We start from the raw sequence: 17,697 nt of genomic DNA, 5'->3' as shown, positions 1-17,697 counted from the left end.
TCACCGAGGAACAGTGGCTGGGTGTTTCTGGCTTGGAAAAATTCTGTTCAAGGCGACAGTTGGCGCTCCGGCAAATGCTAAGTCTTCTTATCGCGGTGGAGGGGAGGGGGGAGGGGGAAATATTTGAATAAAAATTTTCCTCGTTTTACAGCGCGATATGACTGGGGCAGATGGGGACAATTGTCGTCTCTGGTGGAGGTTTTGACGATTATTCAATGGGTGACTTTCTGAATAATGAAATTTCAGTTTGTCCTGCTCGATAAATTTAGTTTCAAAATTTTTTTGTAAATCATCTGATTTTTTATAATTGCAATGTAAATATTGTTAATAGTTGTCTCTGGTGGCTCAGCCTTTTCTAAGATTGAAGATTCGTATTTTTTATTTTGGAAGAAATTAGAATTTCTTGGACAATTTAGTCATAATTTTTAAGAGAGCAACATTAGATTTGATTCAGGGGGGAAAATCATGAATTTTCGATGAATTAAAAATTCAAGGACGCGCACACTGATTTTCATTCATTTTCGTGGAATAATTAAGAGAAAATTTACCATTTTCATTAATTTTTGCGTCAAATTTGAGTTTAGAAATTCCAGCAGAGAATTTTTACCAATGGATTTACGAAAAATGTTAGTTCCATTTTAGTGAAACTCCCTACAAATCGTTTTCCTCCTGAAAACCTCAGCATTGCAATTGAAGAAAGATGCATTCACTGGGTCGAGAAGCAATAAACTCGTTTTACGATTCAGTACGCTGTAAATGTTTACCTAGCACCAATATCCAACGAGTTTAAAAAGACAAAAACTCGGACACTGGCGTCACGCTAGCTGTTAACGATTCGAATCGTACCTAACGAAAATACACAGAATTGTCGGTGGCAAATACAAACATTTAATGAATCAATAGATGAATAATTTCCATTTTGGGTTGAAGCTTTTCCATCTGCGTTGTCTGGGGTCACTACCACTGCGGTACAATTTCTCGGATTCCGAGACGTCTCAAGGTCCTTCCGGAGGGCGGGAGAAACTCCCGCTGAATTTCCGCTAGGTATGCCAGAAATGTCTCGAGGCTTTCAGAATTTTCATTTATTTTCCCGGCGAATTTCACGAAACAGTCGAGTTGATGCACAGATCGGCATCAATCATCACTTTAGTAATATTACGAGAAGTTGCACCTTACAATAATTAAAATTTACTTATCTTCATTGAAATCTTCATTGAAAATAGTATAGTAATTGGTAATTTTAATTTCTCAATTATTGATTGCTGAAGTAATTCGAAGGTTGAATATTTAAATTGATGGCTAATTCAATAATCACAAAATTAGTGAGTAATATCAGCAATTGACTCATTCAAAATTTAACTGTAATTAAAAATTATGATTATGCGGATGTCTGCCCACAAGGAAAAATTTATATTTTGAAAAATATATTAAAAAATATCTCAAATTGGCCCAATTTACTTGAAAAAATATACGAAATATATGTTCGATATATATTTTTTATATATTCTTGATAAATTGGAAAAGTAAATAAAATAAAATAGAATTGGTCCATATTACATATTTTTTAAATAATCTTCTTGATGGGGCGAGTTCATGTATCTCCGGAAAATTATTCAATTGTTATCACAAGTTCCTTTAAACATTTCAACACATGAATTACCGGAATGAGTCTCGTTTGATCAAACTCGCTCGAGTGTCACAGACACTTGATTAGGAATTAGATTCGTGGTGTTAAGTCAGACCTGCGCCTTGACAGCCAGCTCTATTCAATGTCTCGTACCTTTGTCATCTGCACTAGGAACAAGGACAGAATCTCCCTTTGAGCGGTGCTACCATATAATCCATCCTTTTCGTTTGTAATTGCTTAAATATTTATTCATCAAATTGTCAGGTAAATTTACTCATTTCGTTTGTTCTGGGTAATCGACTGGTGGTTGACATAATTAACCATGTATTTTGAAGGCAAATATCTTCTCCCTCATTAGGACAGGGAGGACAATTGGGATATTTTTGCATTAATTTTTTTTACGAAGAAATTTCCCAATTTCTTTTATTCAATAAAACACATCTAAAATTTTCATTTTTTTTATCATAAAAATGAACATTGTGCAATATTTTAGTTCTAATTTAGACATAATTTGGGCTAGAATAATCGAATGGAAGAAAAAGTGAAGTGAAGAACTGAAAAAAAAAATTTTCTTATTTTCTTATCGTTTTCTCAACTGAAAAATGATTTTTTCTTTCTACTTGACATTTAATTTTCCAAAATACTGAGAGTACTTCGATGGTATTGCCTTCAACCTAAGCCCCTTCACAATAAATATTCCCAAAGCTTTCGGGATGGCTCGAGAGTGCTCAGCGCCATGTCGCACCACTCGCTACGTAAAGACAAAGGTCGAATCTCTCCGCCTCTCACTTGTTTGTATTCCCTCGGTGTTTGATATACATCCCAGTGCACTTTGCATTGAATTTCCAGTCGTCTAGTTAGAAGGGAAAGGATCCCAGTAACAATAGAGCCTGCATCTGAAACGTTATTTATACCTGGAATAATAGTACGTCTTCGACATGTGCAGAGTCATCGGCAAAAAATGACTGACGTCGAAAGGGAGTGAAAAATAAAACATTGAACAGAGCCATCTCATTCTGTTCGAAGAATTGCAGTGGAGATATCTTGAGTATTTGCACTTCACCTCGCCTCAATATAATAATGAATGCCGGTGCACCCCACAATATCGCGCGAGTGAGCAGCCGTGAACTGAATAACGAAAAGTGGGCAAACTCGATCAGCCTGGAAAATCCACTTCAAAGTAAAATGGAACACCAAACTGAGGGCAAATGCTTCTCGAGCTCGACTCAATCCCTCTTTTGCTCTGCACACTCAATAGTTTTTTTTTTAACCTCTTGTATCAAGTTGAAAAGAATACTTAGTTATCGTCTTTGTAAACTTTTTTTTACAATCTCAACGATATTTTTATTGCGATAATTGCGGTAGTCCTCTAATGCTGGGATTTTTTCCCTCTTCTCTGTGGGTTTCAGTCGTTGTTATGTGCGCCAACTCCACGACGATACGGGAGATTCTGCTGGCAGCTGAGGAGCTGGGCATGGTGGACTCTGGAGAGTACGTCTTCTTCTCGATTGAATTGTCATCTAGGTGAGTTACATTTTTATTTATTTTCAGGAGGAAAAATGAGTTTTTAGATTTGAGCCGAGATTACGCATTGGGTTAAGCTATTTTTGAGTTTATAAAATGCCAGGAGCTTTGCAAGTTATTTTATTTATTAAGTTTTTATTTTTGTTGAAGGAATGAATGAAAAATTTTTAAAAACTTTCCTACGGCGTTAAATTAATTATTTAAATTGGGTAATACGACTAGTTTAGATACTTTGGATAATCCTTCAATAAATTTTTAATAAGCCACAGAAGAACACAAGAATTTTAAAATTAAAGTGTGGCAGTTGCGGAATTAAAAGTGCAGAATTGGCTGAAAAATGAGTTTTCAGATTTAAACCAAGATTACGCATGGGTTTAATTTATTTTTGAGTTTATAAAATGCCAGGAGTTTCGCAAGCTATTTTATTTATTAAGTTATTATTTTTAAATTAATAAATAATAAAACAATAAATTTTTAATAAATCACAGAAGAACACAAGAATTTTAAAATTAAATTGTGGCAGTTGCGGAAAAGTGCAGAATTAGCTGAAAAAATATATAAATCTTCAAAAATACCAGAAAGCATATAATCATTACTCAGGAATAATTTTCTTCTTATAAATAACTTTCACAATTCACTCTGAGACCTGAAATAGCCCCATCCATAACTCTCGCGAGAGTCTTCAATGCAATGCACAATAAAATTACCTTTTCCAACAAGATAAATGCAAGATACTTGTTACTGTCAGCTCCAGTACCCTAATCCACCCCCGGTAAAATTGTTGAAAAAACTGTGGAAACTGCCACGAAGGGACGGGTTAGATGTCGAGTGGTTGAAAGTGTGAGTTAGCACTTTGGGAGTGCTCGTGTGTCTAGTTGATTCGATTAACCCAGGAGAAGTTGAAAGGCCTTTTCCCAGTATCACACGTGTCACCGCTCCTGCGTGATGCTTTCATTTGTTCGTCACACGCACTGGCAGATCTCAATGTTTCAAATGCCTTTCCACAGTTATTCGGGGCTGAACTAGTTGAAAATGGCTTTATGCAGAGATGAACGTTTTATCGAATTTCTGGTTAACTTCGGGGAAATGATTCCACTGTTCTCCCTTGTCTAGTTGTTAATTAAACTCCTCGGACAATTTTTTAATGCCACAAAGGGAGTAATCAAGCTATTTGAGATATAAAAATCCTTTGAAAAATCCGGGGGATGGGGGCATTGAAAAAATAATCTCTCTGCATTGGTAAGTACTCCAATGACGTGAACAAAAGCCTCACTGAGACGCTCGTTCATAGATCATGAAGGCCGATATGTTCGTTCAGTGTCTCGGTCGGTCCGCCTTTATTATCAGTGAGGAAGACTTCAGTGGAGTCGATATGATTGAAATAGAAACGTCGCGTGTCACAAAGACACTCCATCGGTTGCTGATGGCAGTCATTCTTTATCACTGGAAATAGGAGTTTTCGGGATGTGACTGCTGCCCCGGTACAGCTATTTTTGGGGGTGGATTGGCTCATGGATAAGTCAGGGGCATTATACCCGAAAATAACGCGACATTTTTGGATTTTATTGATTGACCTTCGGGCGGATCAAGGGTGATCGGGACATTGAAACAGTAGGAATATTCCCTGACATTTTTTAGGAAGAAATTATTTAAATTCATTGGCGAAAATTTGAGAAGTTGACATTGGGAAATTGCAGAATTTTATTTTATTTGATTTTGATTTTTTGAGACGAAAATTGAAGGAAAATAGAAGAGAAATAGAGTGGAGAAACCTTGAAAAATTCATGTGGAAGAGTCTGTATAAAAAATATAAAAAGTTTCGTAGAAAGATGGAGTTTTATTACTTTTTTTATGAAATAGTTTCTATTGGAGATATTTTATTTTTTTTAATACGGAGAAGAGAATCGGCCAAAAACAATTAAAATTTTCAATAGAAAATCGATGGAATTTTCCACTGAATTCCCTGGGTTTTCCTATAGAATTTTTTCCCGAGTGAAAAATCTCGGAACATATCCCTATTATTTCGCTTTTTATTTTTGTTCTCAGTGATAATAACTCGAAGGAAAGATGGAGAATGGAGGGAGACACTGACGAACGCAATGAGAAAGCGCGAAAGGCGTATCAGTCGTTATTAACGGTAACAGCTCGCACGCCGGATAATGAAGAGTATCTGAATTTTTCAAGGGAAGTTAAAGCACTGGCACAGAGCAAATACAACTTCACGTTTGGCAGTAGTTTGCTATCAACGTTTGTCGCGGCTTTTTACGACGCTGTGTTCCTTTATGCTCTGGCACTCAAGGAGAGTTTGCCCGAAAATCCCGGTGAGGTGAACCTCGATGGAGGAAACTTGACGAGAAGAATGTGGGGGAAGAGCTTCAGGGGTGAGTACACGAACTTTTGGGTTTTCGGGGAGTCGTGGCTCTGAATTATTGTGCAATTGATCTTGTGGGTGCTTTTGTTGAGGGAAATTGAAATTTTCTGGACGTTGGATTCGATTTCAGGAAATAAATTCATGAAATTTCTCATGTTTTAATCAGAACATGAATATTCAGTACCAAATTACAATGAATTTCGCTTGAACATTCCTGATATCTCTCAATTTTCATGGGAAAATTGGACTGAAATTTAAAGTTTTCCATTTTTTATTTTAATCAGGAAATCACTTGAAATTTCAGAAAAATCACTTAATCGAAATTTAGATTTTTTTTTATTGCAGTGAAGATTAGCCAACATTGTTCGTTAAAGAACAGGAAAAACAATCATAAAATTTAAAATTTCTCTGAAAATTTAATGAAATTCCAAATTTTAAAGCAACAAGAAAACGAGAATTTTCCAGCTTTGTTAATTTTGCAGTAAAAACATGAATATTCAGTAAAGTCACACTGAATTGCATCTGAACATTCCTGATATCTCTTAATTTTCAAGGGATAATTCCGCGAAATTATCACTCAATCAAAATTTCCACCAATTCTTCTCGAAATTTCCCCCAAAAATTTTTGAGAGTGTATCACTTCACGGAGATTACTCAAAATTGTTGGCAAGAGAATTCACGGCATCTTCCATCATCCTTACGGATAACTTTCTATTCACCCCTCGTGGCACTTGCATTCATCACGGCTTATCCAGTAGGATTTACACGAAGGGAGGGAGGGAGGGAGGGGATGATGGTAGAGTATCTGCCACATGTGGTGGAAAATCCAAAACAAGGAGTCACCGGGGTCGCTATTCCCCACAATAAAGAGAGAAAATATGTTCCGCTTGGGGGAGGATGGCTCATGGCTACCTGAATTACATCAGGGGGCCGGAGATATCCATCATTCTTAGTGGTTGCTCAAGAATTATACACTGACATTCAATGTTTGGTATTAGGGTCGTATATCCTGGCATGTTATTCAGAATGAAGATTTAAAAGGGGAAGTAATACCACAATATAGCACTATTCTTCATAGAGAAAAATGGTTTCTAGTTTTCAGAATGAAGATACTGAATGGGGACATTTGCTACATTTTTTTTTTATTAAAAAAACTATTTAGACGAATTGTGGAGATTCCGAGGAGCTCAATACGGAATAAATTCCACGATTTTAGCATTTCGTTTCTGAGCGCATTTGCGAAGTTTTATTCTGAATTCAAATATAATTTATTATGAATAATCGAGTAACAATAGACACAAAAATTACAAAATATTTTTCTTCAAGGAACTAGTGGTTCTAGAAGACATAAAGCTGAGAATAAGGAACTAATCACTTAATTTCAGTAGAAACATTTCTAAAATTTAATGAAATAAACAACGGTAATAAGTGAAAAGTAAAAACTAAAAAATCCTGAGTAAAAATAAAAGTAAAGTAAAAAAGTTATTGAGGGACTGAAATACAAATAATTGAAAATTTCAAAAAAACGAGAAAAAAATAATTCCTCCAAATGATGTATTTCCTTTGTATTTGCATTGAAGGCATAACCGGAGACGTAACGATCGATGAGAATGGGGATAGACTAGCTGACTACTCACTTTTAGACATGAATCCCGAAACCTCAAAATTCGAGGTAAGTGAACCCCACCAGAGGCCCGATTTTATCTCTCTCTCTTTCTCTCTTCCCCCGCCCCCGTTGCCCCTAAAACCGAGATAATCACCTGCTCCGTTTATCCACCATACCCGCAAAGTTATCCCCACACCCGAGAGTGTTGTAGGGCAATCAACTCAGTTGAACTGTTTCATCCAGATCGTTGCAAATTATTACGGGGCTAATAAAACTCTGGAGTATGTGCCTGGTAAACGGATACACTGGTCTGGGGGTAGATTGGAGCCACCCCCTGACACACCTAAATGCGGATACGACGGATCGTTGTGCCCGGACAATAGTGAGTATTAATGAGGGATTTCAGGTCTGTCTTTGAAACCCCGGTTACGACGATAATTAGATGATTTAACGGATGAACGAATCCTCATAATTCATTCATTCCTGCAGCATTGCCGGGATACGCTATTCTGTCCATTGTTCTCAGCTCGATTGTCGTTGGACTTGTTGTCGTATCAGTCATCATTTACAGGTAAATAGGATAATTAGCATTATTAGTGTTTTTTTTTTAATTTGGGGATATGGAATGACATGAACACAATTTTGGAATTATTTGAAAGAACGAGAACAGGGCGCGTGCGAAGCGCGCGTATTGTTTTCCATGGGTGCTATAATAGTTAAAACCTTGTCGTTTTTCACTTTCATTAATTTTTATCTCAATTTTTTTACTGTACAGAACTGTATTAAATTTTTTTATTGTTAAAAAAATTACAGTATAAAACATATATGGTATGTATTATATACTATATATAGTATATATTATATTATTATATTATATTATTATATCATATTACTATATATCATATATACTAAAAAAATTATGGAGTAAAAATCAAAGTAAAGTAAAAAAGTTATTGAGGTCTAGAACTTATTTCTCCAATTTTAGAGAAAAATCTTTTAATAATCATAAATAATTGAAAATTTCAATTAAATCTAGGATTATTCACGGAGTTTTAAATGCATTCTTGTTTCAAGGATATTTAGTATCAAATGTTGTCTGTTCGAAAAATAAAATTCTCCGTTTATCACCGATGAATTACTGGAGTTTCTAACACCCAGGGAAACAGCTTTGAACATTAAAACGAGGAATAATTCGGCCACCTCCAGTAATTAATGGACAAATTAACGACAGTTATCTGCTATTCTCGAAACAATTGCCATTTCAACTCTTATTTTCTCGTCAATTTATTTCTCTATCACCTGCCCCCATTTGTTTTCGCTTCTTCATTTACCCAGTGAAATTAAAAGTTTTTCATTTCCAGGATAAATCGACTGCTAAATTTGTTTTCCCGTGTTTCAAGGATATTTAGTATCAAATGTTGTCCGTTCGGGGAATAAAATTTTCTGTTTATACCCGATGAATTACTGGAGTTTCCAGAATTCGGGGATACAGCTCTGCCTTCAATATTGAGTTTCTCTCCTATTTATTGGTTTTCCAACACGTGAAAACGAGATATAATTCGCGATGAAATGTTTTTTCGCCGAAACTTCAAAGCACTTTCGTGTGAATAAAAGCGACAAATTAATTCCAAACATCTACGGGTCTTATGACAATTATGAGAGCATCCAGTTGGAGTCAAGCATTCGTCTGAGAATACCTTTGTTACCTCCTCACTGCTCAAGTTGCAAATCGTTACCTGGGAGCTTGCAATTCCTTTTCCATTACAACTCTGAATAGCTGCATTCTGCGAATCCCAACTCAAAGTGAGAAAGAAATTTGATTCTTCGAAACGTAATATACTTCTCACTTCCGTCTCCAGACGCCAACGTTAATGTGAAAATATCGCGAATATTGGTGCAGAAGAAACAAGTTTGAAAATAAAGTTGAGAAATGTGAGGAAAAAAATTGGCAAAAGCACCTGTCGCACATCACGAAGTTACGGAAGTGGAGGCCCTTCGATCGATGGACAAAACCAACTTTTCCCGACTTCTTGTCGCATTACAGTTATCAGTAAAGAATTTCTTCGTCTCCCAACTTCCTAACAGTCTTAACGGAGGGACTGCGGGGGGCGAGGGTGAGAATTATCCTCATGTGTGGAAGCAAAGCAGATTTTTCCCCCAGACTGCTCGTCATCGTTAAGAATGATGGAAGAAACTGTAGATGTAAGTGCAGATAAATAGGTTCGCGCCACTCCTTCGTGACAGGAATCGAAGATTTTAGAATCCGAACTGCTGACAGTAAATTTGAGAGGATTTGCGAGGATTTGAGAAGTATTCGTTTTTTCCGTGGCGAGAATAAAAATGAAAATAAAAATATTCAACATTTTCCCCCCAATGTGGGAGATTAGGGATTTATGAGGAACATCAGTCTTGTCGTCATTTATCAACCGAGGATTTGCTCCGGTCCCCTGACATAAAATAACTTTTCTATTAAGATTCCGTAAATATTTCGAATAATAATGATTAATTCCGAGCCCCAGATGCCAGCAAAGAAATATTTCCAATTTAAAAAATACAGTGTAACGATTTTTGAAGCTTCTATTCCGTTTATCAAGTAATGGAATATGATGTCTATGTATATATCATATAATATATGTAATATATACTAATATATATGATATAATAATATAATATTATATATAATGTATACTATATGGTTTAATGCAAATAAAAAGGAAATACATAATTTGGAGGAATTATTTTTCCTTTTTTTTCTGGAATTTATGCATTTCGAACGGACAACATTTGATACTCAATATCCTTGAAACAAGTTGAAAAAAAATTTTCAATCGGTTTATCCCGGAAATGAAAAACTTTTAATTTCCCCGGGTAAATGAAGCGCGAGCGAAACGAATGACTGCGAATGATAGAAAAATAAATTGACGCGAAATTAAATGTTGAGATGGCAATCGCTTCGAGAGTAGCAGAAAAAAGTCGTTAATTTGTCCATTGATTACTGGAAATGGCGCTGCATTCCGGGGCATTTCGATGTCGTCGGCCCAGGGGAGATACAGACACATAATTATGAACAGTGGATTCGGATTTTGGGGCAGCTTTCGGCAGACACTTCTCTGTATCGGATTGCCTCGTACATCTGCCATGGGATTTTCGATACACATAACTAGGGCCACCTGGGTGCATTGCATAGGGGTAACGTGTGAGGCCATTCGACATGCAGGACGGATAGGGCTGGGACACGTCAGTGGAATTAATTGCACGTTCTGGGAGATATTGCTGGGGGATGTGCGTTTGCACGATGACTTTTCGTGTTTGCGGAGTAACTAAAATGTGGGAATGGCATCCATTCTGTTTGATGGGTCGATCGAGTTCATTGAATGGTCATTTTCAGTTTGTCTAGTGTTAATTAGTTTTTGTTTCTCATGTAAATTAATCGAAGAGGAATTTTCAATGAATTTAATTCATTTTAGGGAAAATGAAATGTGATAAATATAGTGAAAACTTGAAGTTTTACGGCGGAAACTAAAGAAAAATATTGTAATTAAGACTGAACTTGTGACATTTTTACCAAACGTATTGAATTCTGTTGATTTTTCAATTTTTATTTTTATCTGTCGTTAAAAAATTAATCCCCAAGTGGCAAAAATGTTGTGTTTTGCTGAGTCTACGTTGAATTATCAAAGGAAAATTGAAAATAATTTCCCCTCCCATTTCTCTTATAAAAGAGTTGACAAGTGGATATGAGTCTGACATTTCCGGAGATTTGATTTTTGTACCTTGCTCACACGTTGACATTTCCAAGATTTATGTCCCTCAAGCCTGAATGAAAACCTCTCGCCCAGAGGGAATCTGCAAAGAGATGATAAAAAAGCTCCTCAGATGTTCTCCATGCACAGAGAAATAAAACTCGCCATTTATTTCCAATGTTTTTTTTCCCCCTCCAACCTCGGGGGGCAACAGTAACTGCATCCAATGACAGGATCAAATGAAAAAGCCATAAAAGCAACGTCCAACAACGTGAAGATCCCCCTGTATTCCCTGGTGAAACCGGTGGATTATCAGACACGAGACTTTGAATTTCATTTCTGCAATTCCAGTGGGGACACATCGATAATGCAATGAATGCCAGTGGTGTGTGCATGTAAATCAGTTTAATGCATTCCATCCTGCTGGGGTTGGATTGTGGGAATAACGTGAATTTATGAGGCAAATATTTTGCTAATATTGAACATTGGAAATGTAATTAATCCCCAGAATAGATATTTTTTTGCGATATGAATAATTTAACCGCCGAGATTGACAGAATTTTCTCATAATGCTATTGGAATCATTGCAACTATGACCTAATAAGTTTCAACATTAAATTTGAAATTATGGAGATGAATTTGGTTTTAATCGTGACGGGAAAATTCATTAGTGGATTATGGGATTTAGATTTTTTAATATTTTGCTAATATGTTCAATGTCATTAATTCCCAGAATACATATTTTTTATCGACATGAATAATTGAAAATTATAGAGATGAATTTGATTTTATTCGTGACGTGAAAATTCACTAGTGGATTATGTAGTTTGCATTTTTCATATTTTGGTAATATTCAGCATTGAAAATGTAATTAATGAATTGTTGCATGAATTAATGGATTGATTAATTAATCAATTGTATATTTAATCCTCGGAAAAACCATTTTTTCATCAATCTGAATAATTTAACCGCCAAGATGGGCAGAATTTTCTCACAATCCAATTACAATTCAACTCTGATCTACTAACTTTCCCCATTAAATTGAAAATGATCGAGATGAATATGGTTGCATTCGTGCAGTGAAAATCCGCCAGTGGATTATGCGGTTTGGATTTTTTAATCCTTTGACGAGGTGTATTTATGCCCGGCGGGAAGCGGAAAATTTTAACTTCGGAAAATAGGGTAAAATGAAAGGGCCTGAGGAGTAAAAAATGTTTACCCTCTTGAGTGTATACAGATATAAATCTCCCTCTCCGTCCCCATCCGTTTCCTCATTCACTCATTTTTCCTCCTCAGGCATTACAAGTTGGAGGCAGAAATCGCTTCTATGACGTGGAAAGTGCATTGGGAGGACGTGATAGTCATGGCACCGAGAAAGACAAGGGGATCCATGTACTCTCTCACTGGGAACAAGCAGCGTGGAAGTCAGCTGGTAAATATTGTTCTGGTCCCTAGTTTTCAATTCTCCACCTTTCATGTCTGATATTATATTTGCCGTGAGGAGAAGAATGCGGTGAGAAATTTATTTGATAATCCAATTCTGCGGAACACTTTGTCAAAGGGACTTGCAAAGGGCTTGGCTATTAAATTTTGCAGCGGGATGAATCTCATTTTTATGCCCCAGAGACACCATTTGCTTTTCAACAACAGGAAAAAGGTGTGGGGTATAAACATGGAGACGGGGATAATTGTTTTTCCTTTGTACAGGAGGTACTTTATTTTCAGACTATTTACTCGGATGACAATATCAGCCTTGCTGGAGGTGTCGACAGAAATGTCTACATCCCAACTGCTATTTACAAGGTAAATAAATATCGTTTCATTTCCTAAATTATGAAGAGCTCAAAAAAATTGTGGAATTCGTTGAATTTTCGTCATTTTTTAAATGAGAAAAATTCAGAACTGAGAGGAATGGCAATGCGAGCATTTTCTCCCTCGCCAGATACATTTCCTCGTCACTTTCTTGTCAGCTTTACCTTCCGCCTCCACCTTTCGTTACGAGATATTTCATTTCTTCGCCGGACCGATTAAGCCCTCTTGCCCTCGAGACATTTCCCCCGACTCTGCCAATTAGTTTGATTTAATATCCCCATGAAAATACGGAGGGAAAAAGTTGCACAAAAAAACAAGTAAATTGAAATTTTTCATTACAGAATTCTAAGGTCGCCATAAAGCCAATCCCCAGAAACAAAGTGGAAATATCGAGGCCATTGTTGCTGGAGTTGAAAAGGGTTGGTAACAAATTTATCGATTTACTTAATAACACTCGATATTGCGGGCTTTTCGGGGATTTTATTTTTTTCATTTTGCCAGGGAAAATGGGATGGACAACTCCAGGTTATTTTCTGACTTTTGTAAATGGTTTTTTTTCTTCGCTCTCGGTTGCATGCGACAGGTAGTTTTATTCACGTGGATGGTCGGTTTGCTACTGTTACAGATGAAGGACCTTCAGCACGATCATTTGGTGAGGTTTTACGGTGCTTGCGTTGAACCACCGCACTGTTGTCTTTTAACTGAGTACTGCCCGAAGGGTTCACTCCAGGTCAGTTGATATAATCTCATCGAAATTACGGATAAACCCCATATAAATCACCCCAAATAAACAATCTCATACAAATAATAGAGTAATTTGAGAGAAATGACTAAATTTTTGTGGGGAAAGGAATAATGATTAATAATTAATAATTATTAATAATTATTGATTGACAATTCGGTTTAGCATTGCTTTTTAATGCGTCTGTTTGGGGATTGCATTAAGTTACTTTTAATTACATTGCGAAATGTAAGAATTTGAAATCGCATCTCACGATTTCTTTTCGTCTCTCCTCTCACTCTTCAGGACATTCTGGAGAACGATCAGATCAAGTTGGACCGAGTCTTCCGAGGTTCTTTGATCCACGACATAGTTAGAGGAATGGCGTACCTTCACGCCTCTGAATTAAAGAGCCACGGGTCTTTAAAATCCTCAAACTGTGTCGTCGATTCAAGATTCGTTCTCAAAATCACCGACTTCGGTCTTCACGCACTGCGAAAGCCGTGGCCCAACGATCCTGACGACGACAAGGATAGCTACGCCCACTGGAGAAGTAAGACGCACACTCCTTGACTACTACTCAAAAATCACGCTCTACGTACTCATTTCGTATTTATTCATACCGTTCGTTTATTCAACGTGTACGTGCCTCACGAACTGGGGAAAATGACTCGGGCTTGTGAACACCAGTTGGGGGAGAGGCTCTCTCTTCCTGGGGAAATTACTCCGATGCATAACGCAAACTTGGATTCAATCCTATTTCTAATATTACACGAGGGCGTATCGGGATTTTACATTGAAATTCAGGGGAAAGTCGGATTTTTTTTCTTCTTGTGATACGGTATGCGAGGGAAAACGTGGAGGGAATAGCTGACCATGAATATATTGCAGACCGAATTTTGTTTACGTTATAAATTTATTGAATTCGTTCGATTTTCTATGACAAAAGAAATTATTTCAAAAATTCGCGAAGATATCTTTGGATTAAATTAATAATAAAAGGAGTTCAACACTCCTTTGAGAATTTCACTCAACTGAGCAGTTTTATTTCAGAATATAATGCACTGTACATTATGCGGCACAAATATAAAGTAATGACAAAGTCATGAGCAGAAAAGTAAGAGCAAATAACTAGAACAGTAAAAGAACGAAAAGGGAACAACAGCATTTGCGGTGTCGCCTCTTTAATATTTCAGACGAATTTATGATTTCAAAGAGGAATTTGAGGAAGTACATTGACATACGGACGGGAGCGATTGTCTTCCCAAAGTATTTGCTCTCCTCTCAAAACTCCAAACTCGAATATTCCCCTAAACCACTACCCAAAGTTGAACTTTCCTCCTCATCTCACATTTCCAAAAACTTCAGCTGCGCAATAATCCAGATGACACCGAAAAGAAAATACAAAGTAATTCTCAAAGTATTATTTTTTCATTTCTCAGAACAACTGTGGACAGCGCCCGAGTTGTTGAGGATGGAGAGGCCACCGCCTGAGGGTACTCAGAAAGGAGACGTCTACAGTTTTGCCATAATCGTCCACGAGATTGTGGTGCGCCAAGGGCCGTTCTACTTGGGTGAGGACAGAAACTACTCTCCAAGGGGTGAGTGTCTTTCTCACTTTCAACTGTACTTGTGTCTGTATTCCCCTGCCCACCCTCCTTATTACTTCTTTTTATTTTCGGTATCTCTTTCCTCGACTCGTACTGGGGAGACTCTTGAGTCACAGTGGGGAGTCGTTTAATGCGACGTATCCGTTGTTGCATTGGATGCAACTACGTGGGGATGGCACTGCTCTCGGTATACCTCGGCTTAAGGGCCCTTCAGATAAATTGATATTGGCGGTTTTGTGATACCGGAGGGTGCTCATATTATTAAGGATGGTTTGGGGGTAAACACGGAAATGCTGGGGCGTTATTTTATTTTTGAGGTTGAGACGACGTTTTTTGAAATTGTCGATTGAGTTTTAGGGTCATCTCTGCGCTGGTTCCTTTAATATTCATGAAAAACCCGGACATTTATTGAATAACTCCGTCATTAGGACATGATCAGGGCAATTTGATTCCATCATTTTTATTTATTTATTGATTCCATCTATATTTCAAAATTTACAAAATCCCTTACGTTGTTAGGAAATTACTCCTGAAATTTGAAGTAAAAAATTTTGAATTTTTTAATAACCACTCATTCAGATGAAATTTTCATGCATTTTATTATTGAAAAATCAGTTGAATTCTGGAGTATTGAAATGGAATTGCAATTTTCAGCTCCACGTGATGATGAAAGTTATTATTTGAAAATTCAAGCAACAATTTCCCTGAATTTTTAATCTACTGAAAATTATAGATGTTATTGAAACATTGATAGTAATTTTTTATTATTAATCTTACTAATAATTAAAAAAAAATTCTAACAGTATAATATTGCAATGCATCTATCAATTCATTAAATACTTTGCAAACCGGTCATGCCCGAGTTGAATAATTGGACCTGACAAGTTCTACTTAGGTCTTTTCGTTTAGAACTGAATAGGTCTTGGGAAGCCTCTTCCCAAGTGCTTCCGAGACCTTTCTACCTCTGGTTATGTCCCATTTCAGAACTTGTTAGGTGTAAGCAGGACTTGTATTCAGACTTTCCAAATCCTTGCCGGTCCCCGTAATTCTATGGGCCTATATTAAATCTGCGTTCATATCCCTGTTTACTCATGCGGTATTGAAATAAAAAATGCAATTATTGTTTTTTTTTTTAATCTCGAAAATCGACGTTTCACGAGAGGGTGGAGGGGAGATGCATGTATGTGGAGGCTTGACATTTTTACCCAAGGGGAGGAGGTTGCAGAATCTATTCTAGCCACTCTTGTCGCTACGCTTGCATGCATTATCCAAATAAAAAATGAAAGTGTTAACAAATCTGACCACTGTTCCAAGTNGAGGGTGGAGGGGAGATGCATGTATGTGGAGGCTTGACATTTTTACCCAAGGGGAGGAGGTTGCAGAATCTATTCTAGCCACTCTTGTCGCTACGCTTGCATGCATTATCCAAATAAAAAATGAAAGTGTTAACAAATCTGACCACTGTTCCAAGTAAAAACCGAAAATCTGACGCTGTGGCCCCCGGTGAAAATTTTTTTTTTTCAGTTTTCACTTTTTCCACATATTTTTGAGAGTTCTGAATAGCCCGTCGCTTAAATAGTTGGAATCAACGTTCACCCGGCTAAAAAATTCGATTTTGGCGAAAGTCGACCTTCCCCGGGAAAAACCGAAAATCACTTTTATTTAAACACCGCCTGCAAACGGAGAGATGAGGGTGGCTAAAATATATTCTGCAACCCTGTCTCCTAGTTGGCTACAAATTTCGACCCTCCGCATACATGCCTTCCCCTTCACCCGCTCGTAAAATCACGCGTTCTCGGTAGCATCGAGGAGGACTTCTCAGGACCGAAAAGAACTGAGGATTCGAAAGGTCTCTGGAAAAGTACGTCGCAGACCTGATTAGGACTTACCAGATCTATCTAGGTCTGGAGAGATCTTGAAAGACCTGTGTACGTCCAATCAGAACCAAATCCTCGACTCGGGTATGTCATCATGAGGTCAAACATATAAAAAATCAATTAAATCTATTGTCAAAGTTAGCGAATTTGAAACAATTGAGTCAAAACTCTTTAAAACCAACAGCTTATTCCATTAGTTCATCCCACCAGAACATTTTTACCTCATAATACATCCTCATTACCCAAAATTGTGTTCCCCTCTCAATGAATAATTCACAAAAACAAAATTCCACAAAAAGTAAAACCGTGTACCTCATCTCTCTATTTGCGCTCTTAACGAGAGTCATTTGAAGTCAGACAACGTCGTTAAACTTGCTGTCGCTCTGCGGCTTTCTACCCTCAAAATTGAGCCTCTTGAACTCTCACAGAAAAACCCACCCATTATGCAGTCCGAGCAGCGGGAAACAGCGAATCCGCTCCCATTACGCGAAATGGAAAAAAGCTGTTTATTTTTCTCCATAATTTTTTAGTGGAACGGAGGGTCAGAGCCACCGCCCCCCCCCCAGGAAATTGATAGCGTTAGGACAAAAACCAAAGTTCCTTTATAGAGTTCTTGACTCGTGCTTTGATGCACTCGGAGCTTTCAGTATGCTCAGGCCACCCTAGATGTTATCCCGTCCCCTTTTCACATTTTTCCTGCGATCATTCATAGACCGACGATCACGTCTCGGAGGTAGTTGACATGCTTGTGTAGATTGTAGTCTGTATCTCGTGCCTTGCGGCTTAGAGAGTACGGTGGGGTGGGG

General features: G+C 37.4%; 1 protein-coding gene across 2 annotated transcripts in view; it reads left to right on the top strand.

Moving 5' to 3' along the window:
• Window positions 1-17,697, top strand: part of LOC107036508 (atrial natriuretic peptide receptor 1) — an 86,116-nt gene that overhangs the window by 30,646 nt on the left and 37,773 nt on the right. For both annotated transcript variants that reach the window (XM_015254525.1, XM_015254526.1), the window contains 11 exons: window positions 3,037-3,151; window positions 5,198-5,532; window positions 7,103-7,194; window positions 7,372-7,510; window positions 7,618-7,699; window positions 12,168-12,303; window positions 12,597-12,674; window positions 13,025-13,102; window positions 13,309-13,413; window positions 13,711-13,957; window positions 14,847-15,005. In XM_015254525.1, coding sequence (XP_015110011.1) covers window positions 3,037-3,151; window positions 5,198-5,532; window positions 7,103-7,194; window positions 7,372-7,510; window positions 7,618-7,699; window positions 12,168-12,303; window positions 12,597-12,674; window positions 13,025-13,102; window positions 13,309-13,413; window positions 13,711-13,957; window positions 14,847-15,005 — 1,566 coding nt within the window. The remainder of the gene's footprint in view (window positions 1-3,036; window positions 3,152-5,197; window positions 5,533-7,102; window positions 7,195-7,371; window positions 7,511-7,617; window positions 7,700-12,167; window positions 12,304-12,596; window positions 12,675-13,024; window positions 13,103-13,308; window positions 13,414-13,710; window positions 13,958-14,846; window positions 15,006-17,697) is intronic.

Source organism: Diachasma alloeum, unplaced genomic scaffold (assembly GCF_001412515.2).
Source record: "Diachasma alloeum isolate Michigan unplaced genomic scaffold, Dall2.0 Dall_scaffold_00209, whole genome shotgun sequence".
Classification (NCBI taxonomy): domain Eukaryota; kingdom Metazoa; phylum Arthropoda; class Insecta; order Hymenoptera; family Braconidae; genus Diachasma; species Diachasma alloeum.
The sequence above is the reverse complement of the archived record's forward strand: the minus strand, read 5'-3'. Positions and strand labels throughout refer to the sequence as shown.